General features: G+C 39.5%; 1 protein-coding gene across 1 annotated transcript in view; it reads right to left on the bottom strand.

Annotated features, from left to right (window-relative positions):
* Positions 1 to 21,228, bottom strand: part of RPGRIP1L (RPGRIP1 like) — a 1,932,928-nt gene that overhangs the window by 217,163 nt on the left and 1,694,537 nt on the right. The window contains 1 exon segment of the mRNA XM_044082016.1: positions 10,704 to 10,788. Within this exon segment, the coding sequence (XP_043937951.1) occupies positions 10,704 to 10,788 (85 nt within the window).

The raw sequence follows: 21,228 nt of genomic DNA, 5'->3' as shown, positions 1-21,228 counted from the left end.
ACCATTTCACATCACTCACACTGTGCTTTAAACTTCCCATTCTGTTTATTCCTTAAGCCAAATATGACTCTCTCAACAACAGATAATAAACATAAATATTTTTATCCAGCAGTTAAAATGTTACAATAAAAATTTAGAATACCATTCTGAGAGAAGGCTGAACAGTCAGTGGTTCTCACTGCTGAAGAAGTTAACTGCCTTTTGCCCCTGTACGTTGGATGGGCAGTTTTTTACCTTAATACTTGTGAAAGAAATTTCATGCAGCCTGAGTAGGATTCCAAGGAGAGGTTTGTGACGCCCCACCTCTGGACCAGTAATCAAGGAGTCGCCATCCTTACCACTAGCACCAGTGGGGGACACATTTGGAGGATGACAAGTACACACACAATATTTCCAGAAGCAGCTCTCTGCGTAGACTGTAATTTCTCTGAAGAGTACATGGAGATGACAGTCAGTCTGGGGCTGGTTTCTCCCTCTTTCTCCAGATCCCCAGTAAGACTCCCCACTGGCACAGCTATAGAGATGAGATCTCAATTGAGTGTCCAAGCCAAGACCCCCAGCACCCTCTCTGTCCAACCAGTGCTTTGTGTCCCTGCCTAAGTAGCTGACATACACACACACCTGGGAAATGCTGGCACAGGTTTACTAGCTATGCACCTTCTGCCCAGACTATAAGGTAGTTTCCCCTGCCACCAGTCACTTCTTATCAACTACTTTAAAGCCCTCAGAAAAGGGTGTCCAATCTTAATGTATAATGTTACTGTTAATAAAAATGGTGGTTTGACCAAGAACAAGGCTATTAGGAGTGGCCCACACAGTGGTCGCCAAATATGCAAGTACTCCCAGAACTTAAATATCTCCAGACAGGTCAGCCACAATTAAAGGTTTAAATATATTTAATAATAAATAATAAAAGAAAAAGAAAATACTCAGTATATACTTACAGGTACATCAGCATTCAAAATCACAGGAAATATTTAAAACAACACTGCAGGACAGTCTCAAATAAATAAAGAAAAACATTTAATCCAAGCTTTGCTATATTCTTGACTGTATCTAAGAGAATTACTGTACCTTAATAACTTACTTCAGAGCAAGCAAGGCAGATGTAGTGAGTGGATCTTGATGTTGTCAGGTCAAAGACAAAATACAGAATACTCTCGCACTCTCAGAGAGTTCTTAAATTAATATCTCAAATACTACTGCAGGGATAGCTTGCAGAATGACATAATTCCTTGTCACCTGACTCTATCCCAGGTGAAAACCCCCACTGATCAGCTGGTAGCATTTAGTATCTACCTGTGAAAATACACAAACAAGGGCTTTTCTTAGATCTAAGGCAGATCCTGGAAGTCATAAAACAATAAAATTTCCAAGATTGTCTCTGTTACTGCACTAAAACTGAAAGATACCATTCTTTTATTAGGTGACCATAAGGAAATTTAATTTCAGCTATTTTTCTGAAGTTAACCTCTTGTGTTCCAGTTTCCATTGTTAAAATATATACATCTAAACAATTACAATAGTGCAGGTACATTTCTGTTCTAATCAAGTAGGGAATGCTGTGGTTACATCTTTAAATAGCACTTTGTAAAATATCTCTTCAGCACATGTCTGTACAAACCATCTTATATGACACACGGTTATAATACATTTGTAATATGAATCATGTTGATATTCGCAAATGACAAATAATTATTTACTAAACTCTAGATAGCTGGGCTGGCAGTGTCTCCTTTTATGACAAGGTTATCTACTGTTTGAGAAATAGGAGTAAACGAATATCTGAAAGGGATGGAGTCAGAAACGGCTTGGCTGAAATGACTTAAGACATTTATTTTTAGAGTGGATTATCCCCAAAATGTGCATACTTTGCAAAACAGGTCAGAAACAAATTTTAGATATTTAAACGTGCTCAGCACTATTTCTTTTCACATAATATGAAATAGGGCATACAGAATGTTCCAAATAAATTTTGCATGAACAGATATGTACAATATTGATAAAAATACTCAAATTACTATGGAAATTTTTGAAATAAAGTCCGTATTGCATAAAATGAATAAAATAAAGGGAAACAACCACATTTTTACAAAGCATATGCATTTTCGTATTAAGCAAAGATATTCGAGTTATTAGAAGTGCATAAAGCATTTGCATGTCTGTGCAGTGTTACAGTAAAGTTATTTTGCAAAGTACATCCACACAGAGCTTATTTTGCAAAGTAAAGTATTTCAAAGAGTTTATTGTGCATTTGAATGTTGTTACAAGCTCACAGAACAGTTTGTTCACACATAATTACAAGGGCCATATTTTCACTATTCTTGTGTATAATTTGTGGGCATGGCAAATGTATTTTGAAAACCCAATGCACTTGTGTTTGACAGTAATATTGCTGAGAAGTGGAGAGTGTTTGAGCAAGAGTACAACATTTTCATACAGGCTGCATTTTTTGATAAAAAGGACCACACAAAGGTATTTATTCTACTTAATTCAGCTGGGTCAGAAGCTATAGAAAGGGAATGTTAATTTGTGTATGCACCTGCTGTCTATGCTGGAGAGGGGGGAAACCGTCATATTGTTTTACTGGCTGAGTCAAGGGAGGACCCTGAGTGCTTAAACCATAAATTTAGAGAAATATGTAACCCCCAGGCAAATGTTATAATGGAAAAGTACTTATTTTACACAAGGGATCGGAAGTCTGGTGAAACTTTTGCAGCATATATAAATGACCTGAGAAATAAAGCTAAAACATGCAGATTTGGTGACTTAAGGGATGAGTTGATAAAGGATAGACTTGTGTGTGGCATAAAAGATGACGCTGTGAGAAAGATTCTGCTTCATGACAGTGATTTAACTTTGAATAAGGCCACTGAGATTTGTCATGTATACGAGCTCACAGAAAAGCACACAAACATGCTTACAAATGAGAGCAGCTCTAGAAAGCATAGTGATAAAGCTCATGTTGATAGTGTCCGGCACATGGTCAAAATAAACAGGCCCAAGCACACAACAGAAACTGCAAACCCTGCAGCACTCACTGGTAAACTCCAGAACTTTCTAGCAAGTATGAAGGTGAACTCTGGAAGTCGCACAATCTCAGTAAAGCATAAGAGTGAGCATGCAAACTCAAAGCATGGGCCCCAACCCAATTTCATTGCCAACTGTTGTAATTGTGGTGGAAGTTATATATCTAAAAGAGAGAAATGTTTAGCTTTTGGAACAATGACACAAATGTAATAAATGGAATCATTTTAAAAGGTTTTTTAAATCAAAAGGCCCACATTCTTTTATTAAAAGGGAACATTTTAAGAAATAAGTTCATCAGTTAGACGGTGGCAGTTCTACTCTATGTTGATGGCGTGTCAGTGATGCATGAAACAGATGATACAGTAGATTTAAGGGCCAAGAATAAAGTATTTTATATTATTCGGATAAATGGCAGATCTACAGAGCTCAAAGTTGACACAGGTTCCAAGTGCAATGTTATGTCTGCCGAAACATTTGCTAGAGTGTGTAAAGGTGAAAGGTTTGATTTGGCAAGGTGTGCAAAGCTTGTTGCTTATGGAAGTGATCAAATCAAAGGCTCAGTATTGCTTTCATGTTACTTTGCTGGAAGAAACTATGACTTGCTATTTTATATGGTCAAGAGGCACATCCAGTCATTATTAGGGCTCAGAGACAGTTTGAAAATGGGATTGCTTTCATTTAATAAGGAAGTTCATCATGTTAGTTTGAAAGACCACTGCTCTAATTTTGCCCAGCACATTTTTTCTAATTATGCTGATCTGTTCCAAGACAAACTAGGCAGCTGTGTACTCCACGAAGTCAGACCTAGAGGCCAGTCCAGTTATCAGCCCAGCATGTAAAGTTCCAATAGCCATGCAGGACAGATGCAAAGCCAAGTTAGATAAAATGGTGTGACAAAGTGTGATTTGATCAATCAAAACTCCAACTGAATGGGTATCTTCTTTGGCGGTAGATCATAGAAAAGCTCAGATGATATCAGAATATGTACTGACCCATGAGATTTGAACAAAGTGGTAAAAATACCTCATCATCCAATGCACACAGTCAAAGAAGTTGCAAGTCTTGATGCTCAAAGCCACTATTTTTTCCTGTCTTGACAAGAAATCCTAATTACTCACTACATTCAGTACTCCATTTGGCAGGTACACATTTTTGAGAATGCCATTTGGAATAAATTCTGCTAGTGAAGTCTTTCAACGTGCAATAGAGCAAATTTTGTCTGGGTATTCTTGTGTTATTATAGTAGACATACTACTAGTAGGTTGTGATGAAGCTGAACATGACAGAAACCTCAGAAAATGTCTAAAAAGGGCAAGGCAAGTGAATCTTAAGCTCAATCAATACAAATACAAGTTCAGGCTACAAGAAGTTACTTATGTTAGTCATTTATTTATGAGTACAGGCTTATGACCAAACCCCTTAGAACAAACCACCATTCTTGAGACGCCAGCTCCAGACAATGTTCAAGCCCTGCAACATTTTGTTGACATGGTCAACTACCTGGGGAAGTTCATTGCAGACGAGTCAAATTTCAGCGCCACTCAGAGAAATGACACATAAAAGATGATCCTGGTCTTGCGTAGAGCTTCACCAAACAGCCTGAAAGAGAGAATTGCCAGTCCACCAACTCTCAGATACTATGATGTTCACAAGCCAGTTATACTTTCCTGTGATACTTTGAAATTTGCTCTTGGTGCAGACATTCTACAGGAGGATCAACATATTGCCTATGCATTGAGAACTCTTACCCCAACTGAGATGCAGTATGCCCAGATCAAGAAAGAGCTTCTGGCAATTATGTTTGCATGTTCAAAGTTCCATGATTACATTTATGGTAGACCTATCCAGATCAAAACCGACCACCAACCTCTAATCACTATTTTGAGAAAACCTATGCATTCAGCTCCAGCCAGACTGCAACATATGATGCTGAGATTACAAAAGTACAATTTCAATCTTGTCTAGAAGAAAGGCAAACTTCTTTATCCTGCTGATACATTATCCAAATCACTCAGAAATACCACAGAACAGCACAAGAATGAGAACCTTGATTTTGTAGTTATGGAAGTGAGAAAGTTTTCTTCTACACATCTTGATGAACTGAAAGATCACACAGCTAGAGATGCAGTTTTACAAAAGCTCAACCACTTTATCAATCATGGATGGCTGTCAAAGCAATCTAGTTTACCTCAAGAAGTGCAACCTTATTTTCCATACAGAGATGAGATTTTGTCTGACAAAGGTATCATAATGAAAAGTCTGAAAATAATTGTTTCAAAGTCCTTGCAACCAGACTACATTATTATCTTGCATTGTGGTCACCCAGGAACCGAAATGACAAAAAGAAGGGTGAGAGGACTTGTATTTTGGCCTTCTGTGTCACAAGACAATGAGAGAGCACTTTTATCTTGTTCAGTGTGTAATAGTACAAAGCCTCATCAACAGAAGGAACCACTTCAGCTTAACCAGGTTCCGGAAGTAACTTGGTCGACAGTAGCCACTGATATCTTCGAGTGGAATTGTTAACATTATTTGGTGTTAGTAGACTCTTACTCCAAATGGTTCAAGACTGACTTACTTCCCAATCTATCATCTAGTACAGTCATTACTAAGATGAAGCATCATTTTGCCGTTCATGGTAGTCCTCACAAAGTTATTTCTGAAAATGGCACACAGTTTACAAGCCAAAAGTTCAAAAGATTTGCTGAAGAATGGGACTTGACTCATGTCACAAGTAGTCCAGAGTACCTGCAGTCAAATGGTTTGGCAGAACACGCAGTTCAAAGTGCAAAGCAGTTACTTGAGAAGTCAAAACGAGACAATAGTAATGTTTTCCTGAATCTCTTGAATCTCAGAAATATTCCTCATCATAAACTTCTTGGTTCACCTGCTCAGAGACTTCTGTCGAGACAAACCAGAACCACATTACCAATCAGTAGTCAACTGTTGGTTTCATGTGTCAAGAACAACAGGTTAGTGAAAGCCAGTCTGTTGATGACATGCCTATCCCAGATGTTCTACTACGATAAGACTAGTAAACTGCTCAAGCCATTACAAGAGGGAGAAGTGGTAAGGATGCAAATGTTCAAAGGTCATGATTGGATTGTTGTCGTGAAGAATATTGGTCCAGAGCCAAGATCATACATCATGAAATCAGAAGGAGCAACTTTTAGGCAGAATCGGAAACATTTGAGACTGGCAGACAGCCTGTGAGAAAGACTTTTTTTTTGAGTGAGTTGGCCAGTGTTCCAATTACAGAGGAAGTTCCAGTGGGCATTCCTGTTCCTGTGATGAATCCAGAAGTTCCTGATATGAGTTGTGCACTGCAGACTGTCCCTGTTGCTAAATTTCATCCTGTTTTATGTTACGAAATATGGTCGAATCTCTAAACCCTGTAGCAGATATGAAGCAACATGGACATGAACATTGTGTTTTGTTTCCTATAAATATATATATATATATATATATATATATATATATATATATATATATATATATATAGTAATGCATGTCAAGCTTTGATATTGTTTTTTCAAAGGGCAATGTTTTTATGAGGGAGGATGTAGATCAACATGTTTGTATATACCTTTAAGAAGCTATCCAAGGGCTTCCACAAGTGTATAAATACTGAGAACGTGCAAGTCTGACTGCCATTTTGTAGTTAGCTGTTGACATGTAAGCATATAAGTACGTAAGTTCTGCTTGTTAACTAGTTAATTCATATTTAGAGATGCTGCTACCCATTCTGATGTGTCTGTATGTATTAATGCATCTGAATGAAACCCCAAGCCTTCTTGTTTTATATATTAGAGACGAACGAGCAACAAAACCTTTAAACAAGCTGGAAAACAACCACATTTTTTTTCTTGTGTGTGTGTGCGTGTGTGTGTGTGTGTGTGTGCGCGTATGTGTGTGTGTGTGTGTGTGTGTGTGTGTGTGTGTGTGTGTGTGTGTGTGTGTGTGTGTGTGTGTGTGTAGGTTGGGGGGGCTGCCCTCACACCCCCGCTATTTATACATACTAACTCTTGAGATCAAACTTCAAGTGCAGTGGGAGAAAAGGAGACATTTCCATACCTACTGACTGCTGATCGCAGGAAAAAGACACACTGTGTACAAACAATGAATGGAACACATTCATTCACTCAAAGTGATAAAGCCAGTCACGTGAGCACATCCAGCATTCAACCAAATAATTTTGATTTAATGCTGTTTAGTGCATTTTGACTAAAGCAAGATCAATGTAACATGTGGAACCCAAAAGGAGGTACAGTAATATAATGCAAAGCTTGTAATACATATAATGGACTCAGTAGAGTCAAAAGAAGCAGCATCTTTCAGGAAAAATGCAGCAAGAGTCCAGTTTGAAGACAAAGGATGGAAAGCACAGGGGAAATGTGGGGATGTTTTTTTCTGTAAACAGGGAGGTGTACACTTATACAATATTCCTAATAAATCGATGGGGCCAGGATAAGGAAATTCAAGGCAACTATTTTGGTTTTCTGTATCACAGCTATCTGATTTCAATGACCCAATACTAAATTTAGCTATGGCAACTATTAATTAAAAACAAGTACTTTAAAAGCAGTTTTGCAGAGTAGCTGTGTCCCTGCACTCCCATCTGATACGTGGGCTCTCCCCTTACATCCATAGTTTACCTCTCCTTGTTTGCAGCAGATAACAGAGAAAACACATTTAATTTCTCTGATTTACTTCTAAGTAAAATTTATTTATTTATTTATTTTTGCCAGCTATTTTTGTATCCCACACAGGTGATCATCAGTGGACACCAGTGCCTCTCCTTAATCAATAGGTCTTCCCACCTCTCCTAACTTCCCCGTGGACTACAAGGAGATCAAGGCATCCTGAGTTCTTGTCATGTCCTCTGTTACTAACTCCCCAGTGAATATGCATGTAATGGGTCTATATCATGGCATTGAAAAGGACGTTAACCGAACAGCTTAAAAATCGAAAATGCCGTTCACTGAAGTCACACTTGTGGGGGCTGCATCCCCTGCTAATTATATATACCAACTCCGAGATCGCATTACAGAGAGGAAAGGGCAAATTTTCCGATCTTAACTATACCGCAATATCACAACACACACCTTGGTGAATGCATTTTATTGTTGCTGTGATATAGACCTGCATGTAACACCATGTATTATGGGGGATTACCTACACAAGAACGACAGCACAAAACACCGACACCCACATAGCCGACACCACATGGTCAACAATCAAAACACCGGCAAAGTAATTACTGCACAAAAAAAGGAAAATAAAACTTCCTTTTTTGTGCTAGCATGCTCCACCCCCCCCCCCCATAACTTTAATATACCAACTTCGAGATCGCACTACAGTGCAGGAATGAAAATCTTTCCATTCCACACCACGGAGACATACTGTTTCCCCATTGTCGGCATTTTGATTTTGATTGTCGACCATGTGGTGTTGGTTATGTGGGTTTCAGTCTTCTCAGCTGTCGTTCTTCAGTAGGGGAGCCATTGTGGGATGTGCAATGGGTGGACCACAGTGATCTACTCACTTCTGCAAGTAGCTGGTGTGGGCAAGCCACCCCTACCTATTCCTCAGGAAGCTTTACATTACTGTTTCACTACCCTCAGACAGAGAAGTCTGACCAATTCATGTGCCTGAGCAGGTGCCTCCCCCCAGAATGGGCATGCCTGTCTTCCTCTGCCAGCACCCAAGATATCTGATACGCTAATTAAACCAGGCTACCTGAGCCATAATCAGATCTTTATCCCTCTATGCCACAAGTGGGAGAGCAGAGTCCAAACATCATAGGTCACAGGGGTGCAAAACAAGCAACTGTTTGTTCATGTGTCTACATAGTACCATGATGATATATAATGAGTGGAAGGATAGTGGACACTTGGGATAATGAGCACAGAAAGGCAGGTAGCAGTGCTTCCAGGTAATTCAATTCAAATGTGTGTGTCAGACAGACAAAAAGGGTATGGGAAGTGTTAAGCTGCAGGTTCCGTGCAATCTGCACCTCATCTAGCAGGTAAGAAAGAATTGACTGACAATGTAGGCTGCACAGTTCTTATCAGCTGTCCGTGTTTAGAAGAAAGATAAAATATGAAAATATGTATGACTTTGCAGTATGGTACCAATCAAATTTGCAGTTTATGTCCAAAACATTTAAAATCCACAGTCAACCAAAGCCATCTACAATTACTTATTTTAGCTTTTGTTCTGGACAATCCATCATACCACTGTTGGCACATCAGAAACCAAATGACACAAAATGTGGAACAGAAATAAGATAGTTGGATTTTTTAACACATTACTGAACTGCAAAGGAAGAGACATGCCACTTTCAGGAAGAAGAAAGGCTGCTGTCAGTGAGGCAAAGATAGTGTAGCCAGAAAACTGATAAAAGGAGGAGCTTGTTCTGGCTGCACATGAATCCTTAATTAACAAATGCATATTAATGAACATTACCTATGAAAACAATAATATAAGATATGCTCAAGATAACTGCGGTTGTGGTGCTGTGGTAGCGTTGTCGCCTCACAGTAAAACGTTGTCCTGTTCGATTCTCAGCTAAAGCGTCTTCTGTGTGGAGACATGCGTGAATGGGCTTACCTTCGTTGAAGGTTGTGCATCAGGGCTGGCAACTCGGTACATAAAAATCTACTGCCAATCTTTAGCGGACAGGAGTTCTGCTGTGGCGATCCCTAACCGGGAAAAGCCGAAAGATACAACTACAACATGCTCAAGATAAACAAGCAAAATACTGAATTTACATAAACAGAATGTAAAAGAAATAACTTGCATTTGCAATTTTGTTTATTTATTTATGTTTTCTATCTCACATTTTACCTTCCAGCCTCTCTCCCTAGTCCCTCCAGTGACCTGCTTGTTCCCCTCAGGGCATTCTATTCCCCACTTGTGACACCTCTGGGGTTAGGAATGCAAAATGTTCTGCATGGGACTTTCATTTGCTTCTGTGAGTGGTACAAGCAGATGGTCTGCCGACCCATCTTCCACCCTGAGACAAACACCTTCACTAGCTCTCCAGTCTCCTCCAAGAGCTCGGATGGTGCAGATGCTCCCAGGCATAAACACCTCCCATCCTTACAAAAGTGAGCAGATTCAGACCCTCCACTCGTTTCCCACCTCCACATGGCTCCTCCAGTGCAGGGAGCAATAATCAATCTATTGTCTAGGTTGTAGTCAGAGATTTATCCCTCTTTGCTACAGACATGATCAAAATAGGTTTTTATTTAGTAGAAGTTCTGAAGACAAAAATACATGCAATTCAGTTCAGTAGGAGATTGGTTACCCTGCTTTACAAAACACTGAAAAATGAAAATTAGTCATTAATGTTCATGATTCGGAAATTATAATGAGGCAGATTATAAAGATCAAATGCAGGAAAATATAGAGTGAAGTTTGATGCTTAAAAAATATGACAATCTGAGATGCTTTTAAAAACTGGAAGTTATCTGGGGAGAAAACCCATGCCATACACATAAGAAATGGCTATAGCATTTGTAGCAGCAGACATGTTAAACCTCAATGATAATTTTACAGACAGGAAACAGCAATGAAACGTACAAATTGAACAGATACAGCATCCTCTTATGCATATTAATGCAGTTCAGAAATAAATGGGTTTTATCATCTTCAACACTATATTTTACCTTCCATTAGCCGATTCATCTCCCTGAAGCACAGATTTCAGGAAGTTTCGTCTCACCTGGTTAACAGCTTTATCCACTTGAATGACTGTGGGGAAAAAAAGGCAGACAAATGATATACTTCGACATTAAAGAACTTTTATATCCCACTTAGAAGGAAAGCATTCTGTTGTACATTTCACTTAAAAAGTAAAGCAATGATGCAGACTGATCTTGAATCTAAAGACGATGTGTTTATACACTCTATTACTGGTTGGTTTATATGTCCAATGTCCTAATAAACACAGCCAGTGCAGCAGTAAACCAACATAATGACACTACACAGCATGAAAGAAGAAGAAAGCCAGCAAGTTTTACTACTGAGGAATTAAGATTTAGTTTATTTGTTAAAAGAAGTGGTGATAATGACAGAATGTAGCAAGTGTACCAGTGATTTCATCTGTCACTGTGTTGCTCCTAGAGACTGCTGAAACCTCAAGCAACATATTGCCTTGCAACAAGTGATGGACGGTTGTCCCATCACTCTTCAGTTAGTACATTATTTAAGAAGAGATCCACAGGTTTCACAATTCTGCTCTTGCTAATAAAGTCTTACTGATCTACTGACAATTACCATTCAGAAATGAACAAAGTAAACCAGTTAAAAGTTCCTATTTATAGTTGTACTAAGTTTATCTATGAATACAGACATGTGTCACTAATGATACTCTTGTTTTTTTCTTTTGAATGAAAATAAAACCATTTTTAATTTTATCAGGCCTTCTCCTAAAAAAAAAAAATGGAACAGAAGTCTTCTGTTAAATGGAACAATGTCAGTGGCTCAGGAGGTTGTACATTATCTTTGATGTCAGGAAGACCAGAAGGCTGTAGGTTCTGTCCCTAAACCAAGAAGCTGAATGTATGAAAGGACAACATTAACAGTATGTATAAGAAAGCAACAGACAACACTGCAGTCTTGTGGTACATAAAAGGGGGGAATCAGGTCTTGCTCTCTTTGCAGATTAGCAATGCCAGCTTGGGAAGTGGCTGTACAACTCAACCTATCCCTAGATGTTACATTCCATCTGAGCAGAATTTTGCAGCAGACAAGCTGAGCAGTACTGGGCCAAAATCCCATTAAAGGAAGTTACATCCTGGGGTCTTCCAGGAAATCATCCACCTCGAGTAGATCTGTTTGCCTTCATTCCCAACAAATAGTTAAAGGTGTTCTGCTGCAGGACTCTTTGCATATAGGCCTGGAAGAAAGATGCCTTTTTGTTCCCATGGACAGGAACTTTCTTGTATGCCTTTTTCACCCTTTCCTCAGATAACACAAGTTTTTAAAGATCTAAAAAGACTATCCAAAAATAGTACTGGTAACTCCCTTTTGGCACAGGCAACAGTGATTTCCTCTTCTTTTGAAAATGGCCAAGGGCAATTTCCTCAGGATGGACTTACACAAGACAAGGGCTCTGTGATCCACCTCGCCCTTCAAGTTCTTCAGGTCACAGCCTGAATGATATAATTTTAATATCTTCAGGCAACTTTTCTGTGAGGATGTGTGCAGCAGATATTAAAGGAGGTTAAGAAACCTGACACTAGAAAATTATGTATGGCTAAGTGGAAACTATTTTCTAATTGATGCCATACTGTAAATCAAGGCCCTTTTAAGACTCAAACATCCTGGGTTCTTCACTACTTATGCGAGTTATTACCTCTTTACTACTCTTCCATTAAGATTAATCATTCAGCCATTTCTGCATCTCTGCTTAAGGAACCCCCTTTCTTTATTGCCTCAAGCAAAACAGTTTCTGAAAGGGGTATTACATATCCATCCACCTAGAAAACAGGTGGCTGCTTCATGGGATCTTAACTTTGTACTGGAAAAACTTACACTTTTCCTTTTCTCAACGAGTTCACGATGCTGATTTCAAGTTCTTATCTTGGAAAATAGGGTTGTTCATTTCTCTAGGCTTCTGCAAGAAGAGCCTTCAAGTAGCAAACCCTTATTTTGGTTCAGCCCTATCTTGTCTTTCATAAAGGTAGAGTATTGCTTCAAAACTACCTAATCTTTGATGCCAATATCTGTTTTAGAGTTCACTTTGAATCAGTCTGTTCATCTCCCTGTAGTCCATACTGAACCAAAAAGTAAGGGAGATAAAATTCTGCTCACCTTGAATGTTTGCAGTCAACTCCAATATTATATTGGCAGGACAAAGGAGTTCAGAAATTCTAATCAATTGCTTGTTTCTTAAGAAGGTGAGAATAAAGGACAATTAGTATGAAAACAGACAATTTCTAAATGGTTGTCCAGTGCCATTCAGTTTTGTTATACAAATCATGGCAGGGCACCTCCAGGAAGTCAGAAGAATACCACCCCAGATGGAAGAGAATCAATCTACGGATAATATGCGTGAAGGTATCCAGTCAGTAAGACCGGTTTCCACACAAAGTATGGATTATTCTAATGCCTTTATGATGACTTTTTCAAATCATTCCTATATAATTTTGGATATTATTAAAAATAATTTAATTATTTTAGATCAGTGCAACTAAAAAGGAACCCGCTGAACAGAGAGTTCCACTTTCCATCCACCAAACAAGGAGTCTCATGTGATGGACAGGTTTGGGAAGCATGTCTATGCTACAGTGACCATTGACTTAAGGTCTCTGAACTACTTAGCACATTTCAGAGAGACCTGATTAAGGAACTCTCTGACCCCCTCTCAGGATGCATTTCTGATGAGGTACAGGTGTCTGTGACTTCTCAGCTGACTACCCTGCAATCAGTTTCCAATTCTTCCATGAGGCTAATTTTGCAAACGGCTGAAGGAACATCAAGGGCAGTGGGTTCCGGTGTTTCCATAAGGAAGCATGCCTGGATGCACTTATATGATTTTTATGGAGCCTGTGAAGTCTTTGTTCATCAATGCTCCCTTTGATGGCATGTCTTTGTTTGGCCCTAAAGTTAAAGATATATTATCCAGGTGTGAAAAGGACAGAAAGACTCTGCCTACTGTAGGCATATGCTTTTCCACTCCTCAAAGATCCTTCTCCAGGAATCAGTGAGGTACTGGGAAAATGTGGTTCAAGAAGTCCCAGGGTCCTTTCCAGGACACATGTGGAGGAAGTTCCCCCAGGGGTAGAGGGGGAACTCCAATCGTAGATGCTGACCTTGCGGCAGAGGTGGCCCACAAAATAAGGGTGAAGAAATTCATTCTTTGATAAACCCTACCAGTGCTCCTGAAAGGAAACCCGATTGTATCCCTCTGGAGGGAATCAGGGTTCTTTTATCCCTGCACCAGAGAGCCTGGCTAGGGATAACGACAGATAATTGGGTGCAAAGGATCATTTCCAGAGGCTATATAATACCCTTTTCCCTTTTACCTGCAATCTCAAGAAAAATCCCCGATGTTCCACCCATGTCAGATGGACCAACTAGCAATTTAAATACAAAAAGCTGCTAGAAAAAAAGAGTAATCCAAGAAGTCCTGCCAGACCAGATAGAATCCGGAGCTTACTCAAGGTTCTTTTTAGTGCCAAAGAAAACAGGGAACTGGAAACCAATCTTGGATCTCAGCAACTTAAACAAATCAGTTTGATGCACCAAGTTTCGGATGGGCACAGTTCAGTCCATTCTGCCCTTTCTGGGAAAGGATGATTGGATATGCTTGTTAGACCTTCAGAATGTGTACTATCACATAAAGATGAACAAGAGATCCAGAAGGTACTTACACTTCTGGCTGGGAGCCAGTCATGACCAATTCAGAGTTCTGCCTTTTGGTCTCAACACAGCCCCCAGGGTGTTCACCAAATGTATGGCAGTAATGCTAGCTCACTTGAGACTGCAAGGATTCCGAGTGTATCCATAATTAGATGGCTGGTTGATTACCATCCCAACCAGGCATCTAGTAATAGAGGTAAGAGATCAGGTTCTCCAGACATGTTCTCATCTGGGGATAACAAACTATGAAAAGTCTCATTTGGAACCTACTCAAAATCTGGAATTTATAGGAGCAGTTTCAGCTTGCCTGGTCTTTCAGGCTCTAGGAACAATGCCTAGTACCTTTAGCCAGATTTTACATGAGGGTTCTACAGTGGATGCTAGCCATGCAATGGTCAATACTTTATCAACCTATATCAACCCTGATACATATTACTCAGACATGCAAGAGAGAGATCTCAGGTGGTGTATTCACTCAGAGCAGGTTCTACAAGACTGTCCAATTATTCTACCTCAGCCCAAGGTCATAGTGACCACAGATCCTTCCCAGTTGGGGTGGTGGGGCAATATCTGCAGAAAACTGTCAAAGGCACTTGGTCCCCCAAAGAGGCCAATTTGCATATCAGTGTCCAAGAGGTGAAAGCAGTGCTTTTAGTGTTGCAGGCCTTTCAAGATGCTCTTCCCCAGGGATGACTCCAAATCAAATGGACATCTCAGTAGTTTGATACATCAACAAACAAGGAGGCACCAGATCTTACTCCTTGTGTCGAGAGGCACTCAGACTGTGGCAGTGGGCAATCTCATCCAACTGCTTTCTCACTGCAATGCACATTCTGGGGAAGTCCAGTGTGATAGTAGACAAGGTGCGCAGGTGTAATCTTCTACCTCATGAATGGTCTCTCAACAAGAATGTGATGGATATGATTTTTCATCAGTGGGGACAGCCTTGGTGCGACCTTTATGCCCCCCCCCAAACAACAAGTGCAGCAGCTACTTTAGCTACTTTTCCCTGATCCCCCACAGGGTGAGTCACCGAGGGATGCTGTCCTTCACAACTGGCCCACTGATCTCAGTGATTTCCAAATTCTTCCAGAAAGCTGCCATTTTGAAGAGTACAGTTATCGTCACTGCACCCTTTTGGCCTCAATAGATTTGGTTCCCATTCCTTTGGCCTCAGTTACTCCACCAAAAGTGGATTCTAGATCAAACTCCAGACCTCCGCATCATCCAATAGGCATGATCCATCCAGACACCTAACCTGAGTTTAACTGACTGGCTTCTCCAATTCCATTAATAGCCAGACAACCTATGCTCTGTTCCCTAGTCCATTGGATACTTTTATCTTCATTTAAACCGTTTACTCGTAAAGTCTACTCCAGTAAATGGAGAAGATTTGCTTACTGGGCCCAAAGTACTGTTGATCCCTTTTCAGCTCCTTTGCATAGTATCCTTGAATTTTTAACCTTACTTTTTGAAGAAGGAGCTAGCTCTTCCACAGTTAAGTCCAATTGGCAGCGATATTAAATTTTCACATGGGATTTGAAGGTGCTACTGTTGCCTCTCATAGACTCTGCAAAACCTTTTTGCGAGGCACACTTCTTCTGAGGCATCCTTTTAGGGACTCTACTCCCCCATGGGACCTAAGTCTGGCACTGCAGAATCCCCCCTTTGAACTTGCAGCTAAATGTGACCTTAGCTATCTTTCCTGGAAAAGATTTTTCTAGTGGCCATTACTTCCACCAGAAGATTGCAAGAGATTCAGGCCTTGTCTTTGAAACCACCTTACATGGTCTTTCACAAAGATGGGGTCACTTTGCAAACTAATGCTTTCTCTCTCCCTACAGTGGTTTCAGGGGCTAATATTAATCAGTCTATTCATTTGTCAGTATTCTTCCCCAAATTTAGTAAAAAGGTGAATCCACTTTACATTTATTGGATGTCCACAGACAGTTTACCTGCACAGAACAGAAAATATCAGGAAGACTCAGCAATTATTTTTCCTTTTCCTGCCATAAAACTAGGAAAACCTGTTGCCAAAATAACTGGCCAGATGGCTGGGTGATTGTATTTCTTATATATAACCAATTGGGCATCACCTTATCAAGATCATTATAGACTCAATCAGCTAGAGCCATGGCTACTTCAGTTTTTCAGTTTGGAGTTTCCATGGATGACGTGTGGATCAGGCTACTCCCCATACCTTTGTTACTCATTACAAATTGGACATGGTCTCCAGGGGCAAAGCATCACTTGATTCAATGGTGCTCAGGAATATCCTTCAAGTCCACTCAGGGATTTAGGTAGTAGCTGGGACTCTGCCCCATAAGCTGAGGACAGGATGAAAACTGACATCAGATAAAGAAGTTATGTACTCACCATAGTGTTCCATCTGTGTTGCATACATACATACGTACAAATATTTCAAGCATGGGCATTAATTCCCTTCTAGCTTGCCAATATACCAAAACACTTGTTCCCATAATAAGTGTCCAGGCTGTTCTTAAACATATCTAAACTAGTATTTGCTTTAATGTAATTTGGTAGTCTGTTCCATGCATCACCTACTCTGTCAGATAACCAATCAGTACACTTTTCATTCCTATAGAATCTTCTACATAGGTTATCTGATGATTCTCTAGCACTTTTTGATAACCCCAAACATTCCCAGAGGTAGTTGTTCCTAAATGCCCTATATACCTGAATAAGATCTCCTCCTAAATATCTGTAAGAGACACAGTACAAGTTCAGATATTTTAGTCTTTCATAATAACTTAGATTTTCACATCCATGGATACCCTTGGTATATTTCCGATGTACTCTTTCCAATTTACTCATGCTTGTTTTCCTATAGGGTTTCCATATTGTTATTCCATACTCAAGTTTGGGTCTAATGTAACTAATAAACAATTACTTCATTATGTTTGATTTCCTAGACTTTATAAATCTTTTTATACAACCTATAGTTCTGTAACTATCATTAACCAACTGGTTTATATGATTAGAAAAACTCATGGCTGAATCTACCCATATACCCAGGGTCCTTAAATGAGTCTACAGTTTCAATCACTATTTGCTTTATTAAATATTCACATTTCAGTTTATGTCTCCCAAATCTAATATGCTTAGTTTTTCATGTATTTATCATCACATTATTCTCCTGTGCCCAAATGGTCAATTTAGTCAAGTTATTTTGCAGACATGACTGTGACACTTGTAATCAGTTTACCCAATTTCAGGTCATCAGCATATAGACTGTAGAACACCTCAGATGAAAAAGTAATGTCTGAAAGATTCAATCTAAACAAGTAAGGGCCTAGGACAGAGCCCTGTGGGACATCCTGAGTGTAACCAAGGATTTCACCTGTCCAGTTGGTGTATGATACTTGCCATGTCCTATTTGTAAGCCATGCAACTATCCATCTTATCAAGAGTACATCAATACCTAGTTGTATTAATTTAATGATCAGTGTTTTGTGTATGACCCTGTCAAATGCTGAAGTTAAATCTATACAGATTACATCACAGCTCAATTTTTCATTCATAGCTATTATATTGTTATAGTACATCATGTTACAGGTGGTAATAAATCTATTTTCAACATATGCATGCTGATATATGGTTTCAAGTCCCAACCTATCCAGTTCTGACAACAACTTATCCAATATTACCTTCTCCATTATTTTTCCACAACATGAAAGTAGACTTAAGGGTCTATATGATTCTGGGTTTGTCCTACTCCCCTTTCCCTTAAAGACAGGTTTAATAAGCGCATGTCTCCAATCTTGAGGAATCTCTCCATATTTATATGATCTAGTAAATAATAGATATAATGGTAGTGTAAGTTCTTGCTGAAGTGTTCTCAGGTCATTGTTACTAATTCCGTCTCCTCCTTGCACTTTGTTTGGATCCAGTTTGCACAGTTTTTTCAATATAATCTAATGTGATTCCAGTATCTGGGGCTATCTGGATGTCACTAGGAAAACTTATCACCTCTTTTGTGGAGCCAAACTGTTTTGCATAAGATTTTATAAATATATCTATAATCTGTTGTGTCTGCGAATAAATAAATAATCTGCACACAGTTTATCAATTTGTGTATCTTTACTCCTTCCACATCTTATGTATCTATAAAAAGGTTTCCTATTATGCTCAATATCTTTATATAAATTGCTGTTGTCCATTTTCATTCTTCCTCAACTCCCCCTCCCACCACTCCCCTGCCTTAAAAACTCCTGGAAGAGTGAGTGTTTTTAAGTATGCCACTTCTATGTCTTTCTAGTGTTATTAGCAAACAAGATCTGAGGGAGTTGGTGCATTATGGGTAAGGGAGTAGCTCAGGAATTTTCTTGTTGCCACAAGCTTTTGCAAAGGCCAAGCTGGACCTGAGGGATTGGATCCGAACCCATAAGATGAGGAAGAATGAAAATGGGCAACACCGATGGAACATTATGGTGAGTACATAACGTCTTTTTACCACTTTTTAAGGCAGCAGCTTCGGCTGCTTTGAAAATGCTCACTTGGAAGACCAATCTGCTGATAGCTATCACCTCTGCCAAATGAGTGTCAGAGCTACAAGCCTTATTGTGCAAATAACCTTTCATTGTCATCCATAGGGATAGGGTAACCCTGAGAACCAACCCTTCCTTTATGCCCAGCATCAGACTGCTGTACTCAGCCTAGAAAGACCTGAAGGTGGACCTGGCAACTGCTTCTGTTATACCCAGACATCAGTCCTCAGATGTCTTTCTGCTTGGGATGTTGCTGTAGTACTGTTAATGCTTTAAGTGTACATTTTTAGATTCCTAGAGTTACACATGAAATAGGCCTGGGCCACCTTAGTGAGACTGGTTTCATTGTTTGACAACTGTTGGCTTTGACAAATCCTCTGGGATGTCTCTTTTGGAAATGCTGGGCTTTCTTTACCTGCTTTTTCTGGGATCTCTATAGAAAGACTATGCTAATCATCCTTTTTAGGTACTAACTTACTTTAACTCATTAACCCCGAGTACTATCTCATTGTGCCTCTGTGGTTAAATTCGAGCGGTCTCTGAGGTGACAGGAATTGCATGATGTTACACCTGACTGCCTTCCCCAAGCGTGAATAATTTTACTGTCCTATTTTAGCTCCACTGTTAAAAAAATAAGTTGAAAAAGTAACTGAACTTTGTCAGTTACCTTCTCAACTTACTTTTCAGCATGGAGTTACATGATGCTAATATTGAACTTTATTGAGAAAAATCCCTGTCAAGTGCTGTACTCTTAAGATACGTACTATGGAGGAAATTACATTTGCATTCTAGGTGATGGAACTATTGTAATCCCGGAAATGGTGGCTACCATATAAGTGCGAGACATTAAAACTGCAAACAGAAGAGATATGTCTAGACACTGAAATGTCTGCAGCTACAACTACAACAAAGGTAGATAGACTGGAGAGCTGCTGTTTTGTCTATGTATTTTATTTTTGTTTTCTAACCATTAGTGCTGCTTTTAGCGCTTAAGCTCACTCGCTCATGAAAGATCAGTTATTCAGAAACTTTGTTAGCCGACAAAGACACAGGACACACTTTGTTACGGGCGCCTTGCTTCAGCGATCTAAAAGGTAAAACAAGTTCACACTAAAGGCACTTCACTGCAGTCCGATTGCTTTGTTATCAAGAACTCAGGTACGTCATGTAACTAGCGAGGATGTAGTGTTGTTGCAGGCAGCAGTTGTAGCCATCTTTTGTTTCATCGTCTGTTTGATTTTAGCTTTAAAAACTGCATGGTCCTGGTACCTTTAACAGTGGTTTCCCTATTGTTTGTGTGTAAGGGGATGAGGTTAGTTTACAAAAGACTTGGCAATACCTTTGGGAGTTTCTCTGTTTGTTACTGTTGGCGTAATAGAAACATGCTTGGTTGTAATTTTCTGGTGGGTGTTTGTAGGTTTTCACTGTACAACTGTTCAGATGCTGTAATTTCAGAAGTCTAGTAGTATGTTACAGAACAAAACTTTCACATCATACTTAAGATCACTGACAACATTCTCCAGATGTTTCAGTTAGTGATTCTCCATTATGTTAGTTAACTTTAGACTTGAGATGTTCAAGTCCCAGTCGCATCAGCATATCATCAGCGGCTCATCTTGTCTCTAGTGTGTATTGATATTGTTTTGGCGGGGGTGAATGGAAGGGGGAATGGAAACCAGGAAGTGGGGATGAATGGAAGGGGGATGTAACTAGGAAGTGGGGGACGCTGTCGATGTTGTCTCCATCTCCACGTGCCTGTTTGGCAGCATAGGAATGCATGCTACCTGATTTGGAAAATGAAAAATGTTCACACTGGGTTTTCCAACCGAATGTTTTGATAAATGATATTTTCATACTGGCCTATTTCTTTGGCAGTGATAGGGATGGTGGCGTTCACGATTTCTTTTGTTGGAAGTGAATTAATCAAAACTGATCACTTCTGGAACAGATCAGGGCCACACAAGGATTTGTGGAATACGATATTTGGGTTTGTAGTTGGCAGTTATACTGCAGGGGAAAAAAGCACACAGTAATATAGGTAGGGTGATATATATATAATACATTAGGACTGAGACTTATCTAAGATTACAGTTTCTTTCCATCAGTAGTATAATATACAGGCAGGTGGTAACTCACTAACTTTCCTAATTCCATTGTTGTCTGTCTCGCTGTGGTATATGCTACTGCTTCTTATGAGTAACTTTCCTTGAAGTGCATCTATGTATTATTTGTTATTAATTCAGTTGTATATCCTTCATGCAGGATAGGTTTACTATTGTGCACTATACACCAAAGTCCTGTAAACCAGTTCTTGTTT

This window comes from Protopterus annectens, chromosome 8.part1 (genome assembly GCF_019279795.1).
Source record: "Protopterus annectens isolate FY-2018-M chromosome 8.part1, PAN1.0, whole genome shotgun sequence".
In the NCBI taxonomy this organism is placed as follows: Eukaryota; Metazoa; Chordata; order Ceratodontiformes; family Protopteridae; genus Protopterus; species Protopterus annectens.
Note: the sequence above shows the minus strand (reverse complement) of the source record. Positions and strands in the feature narration are given on the sequence as shown.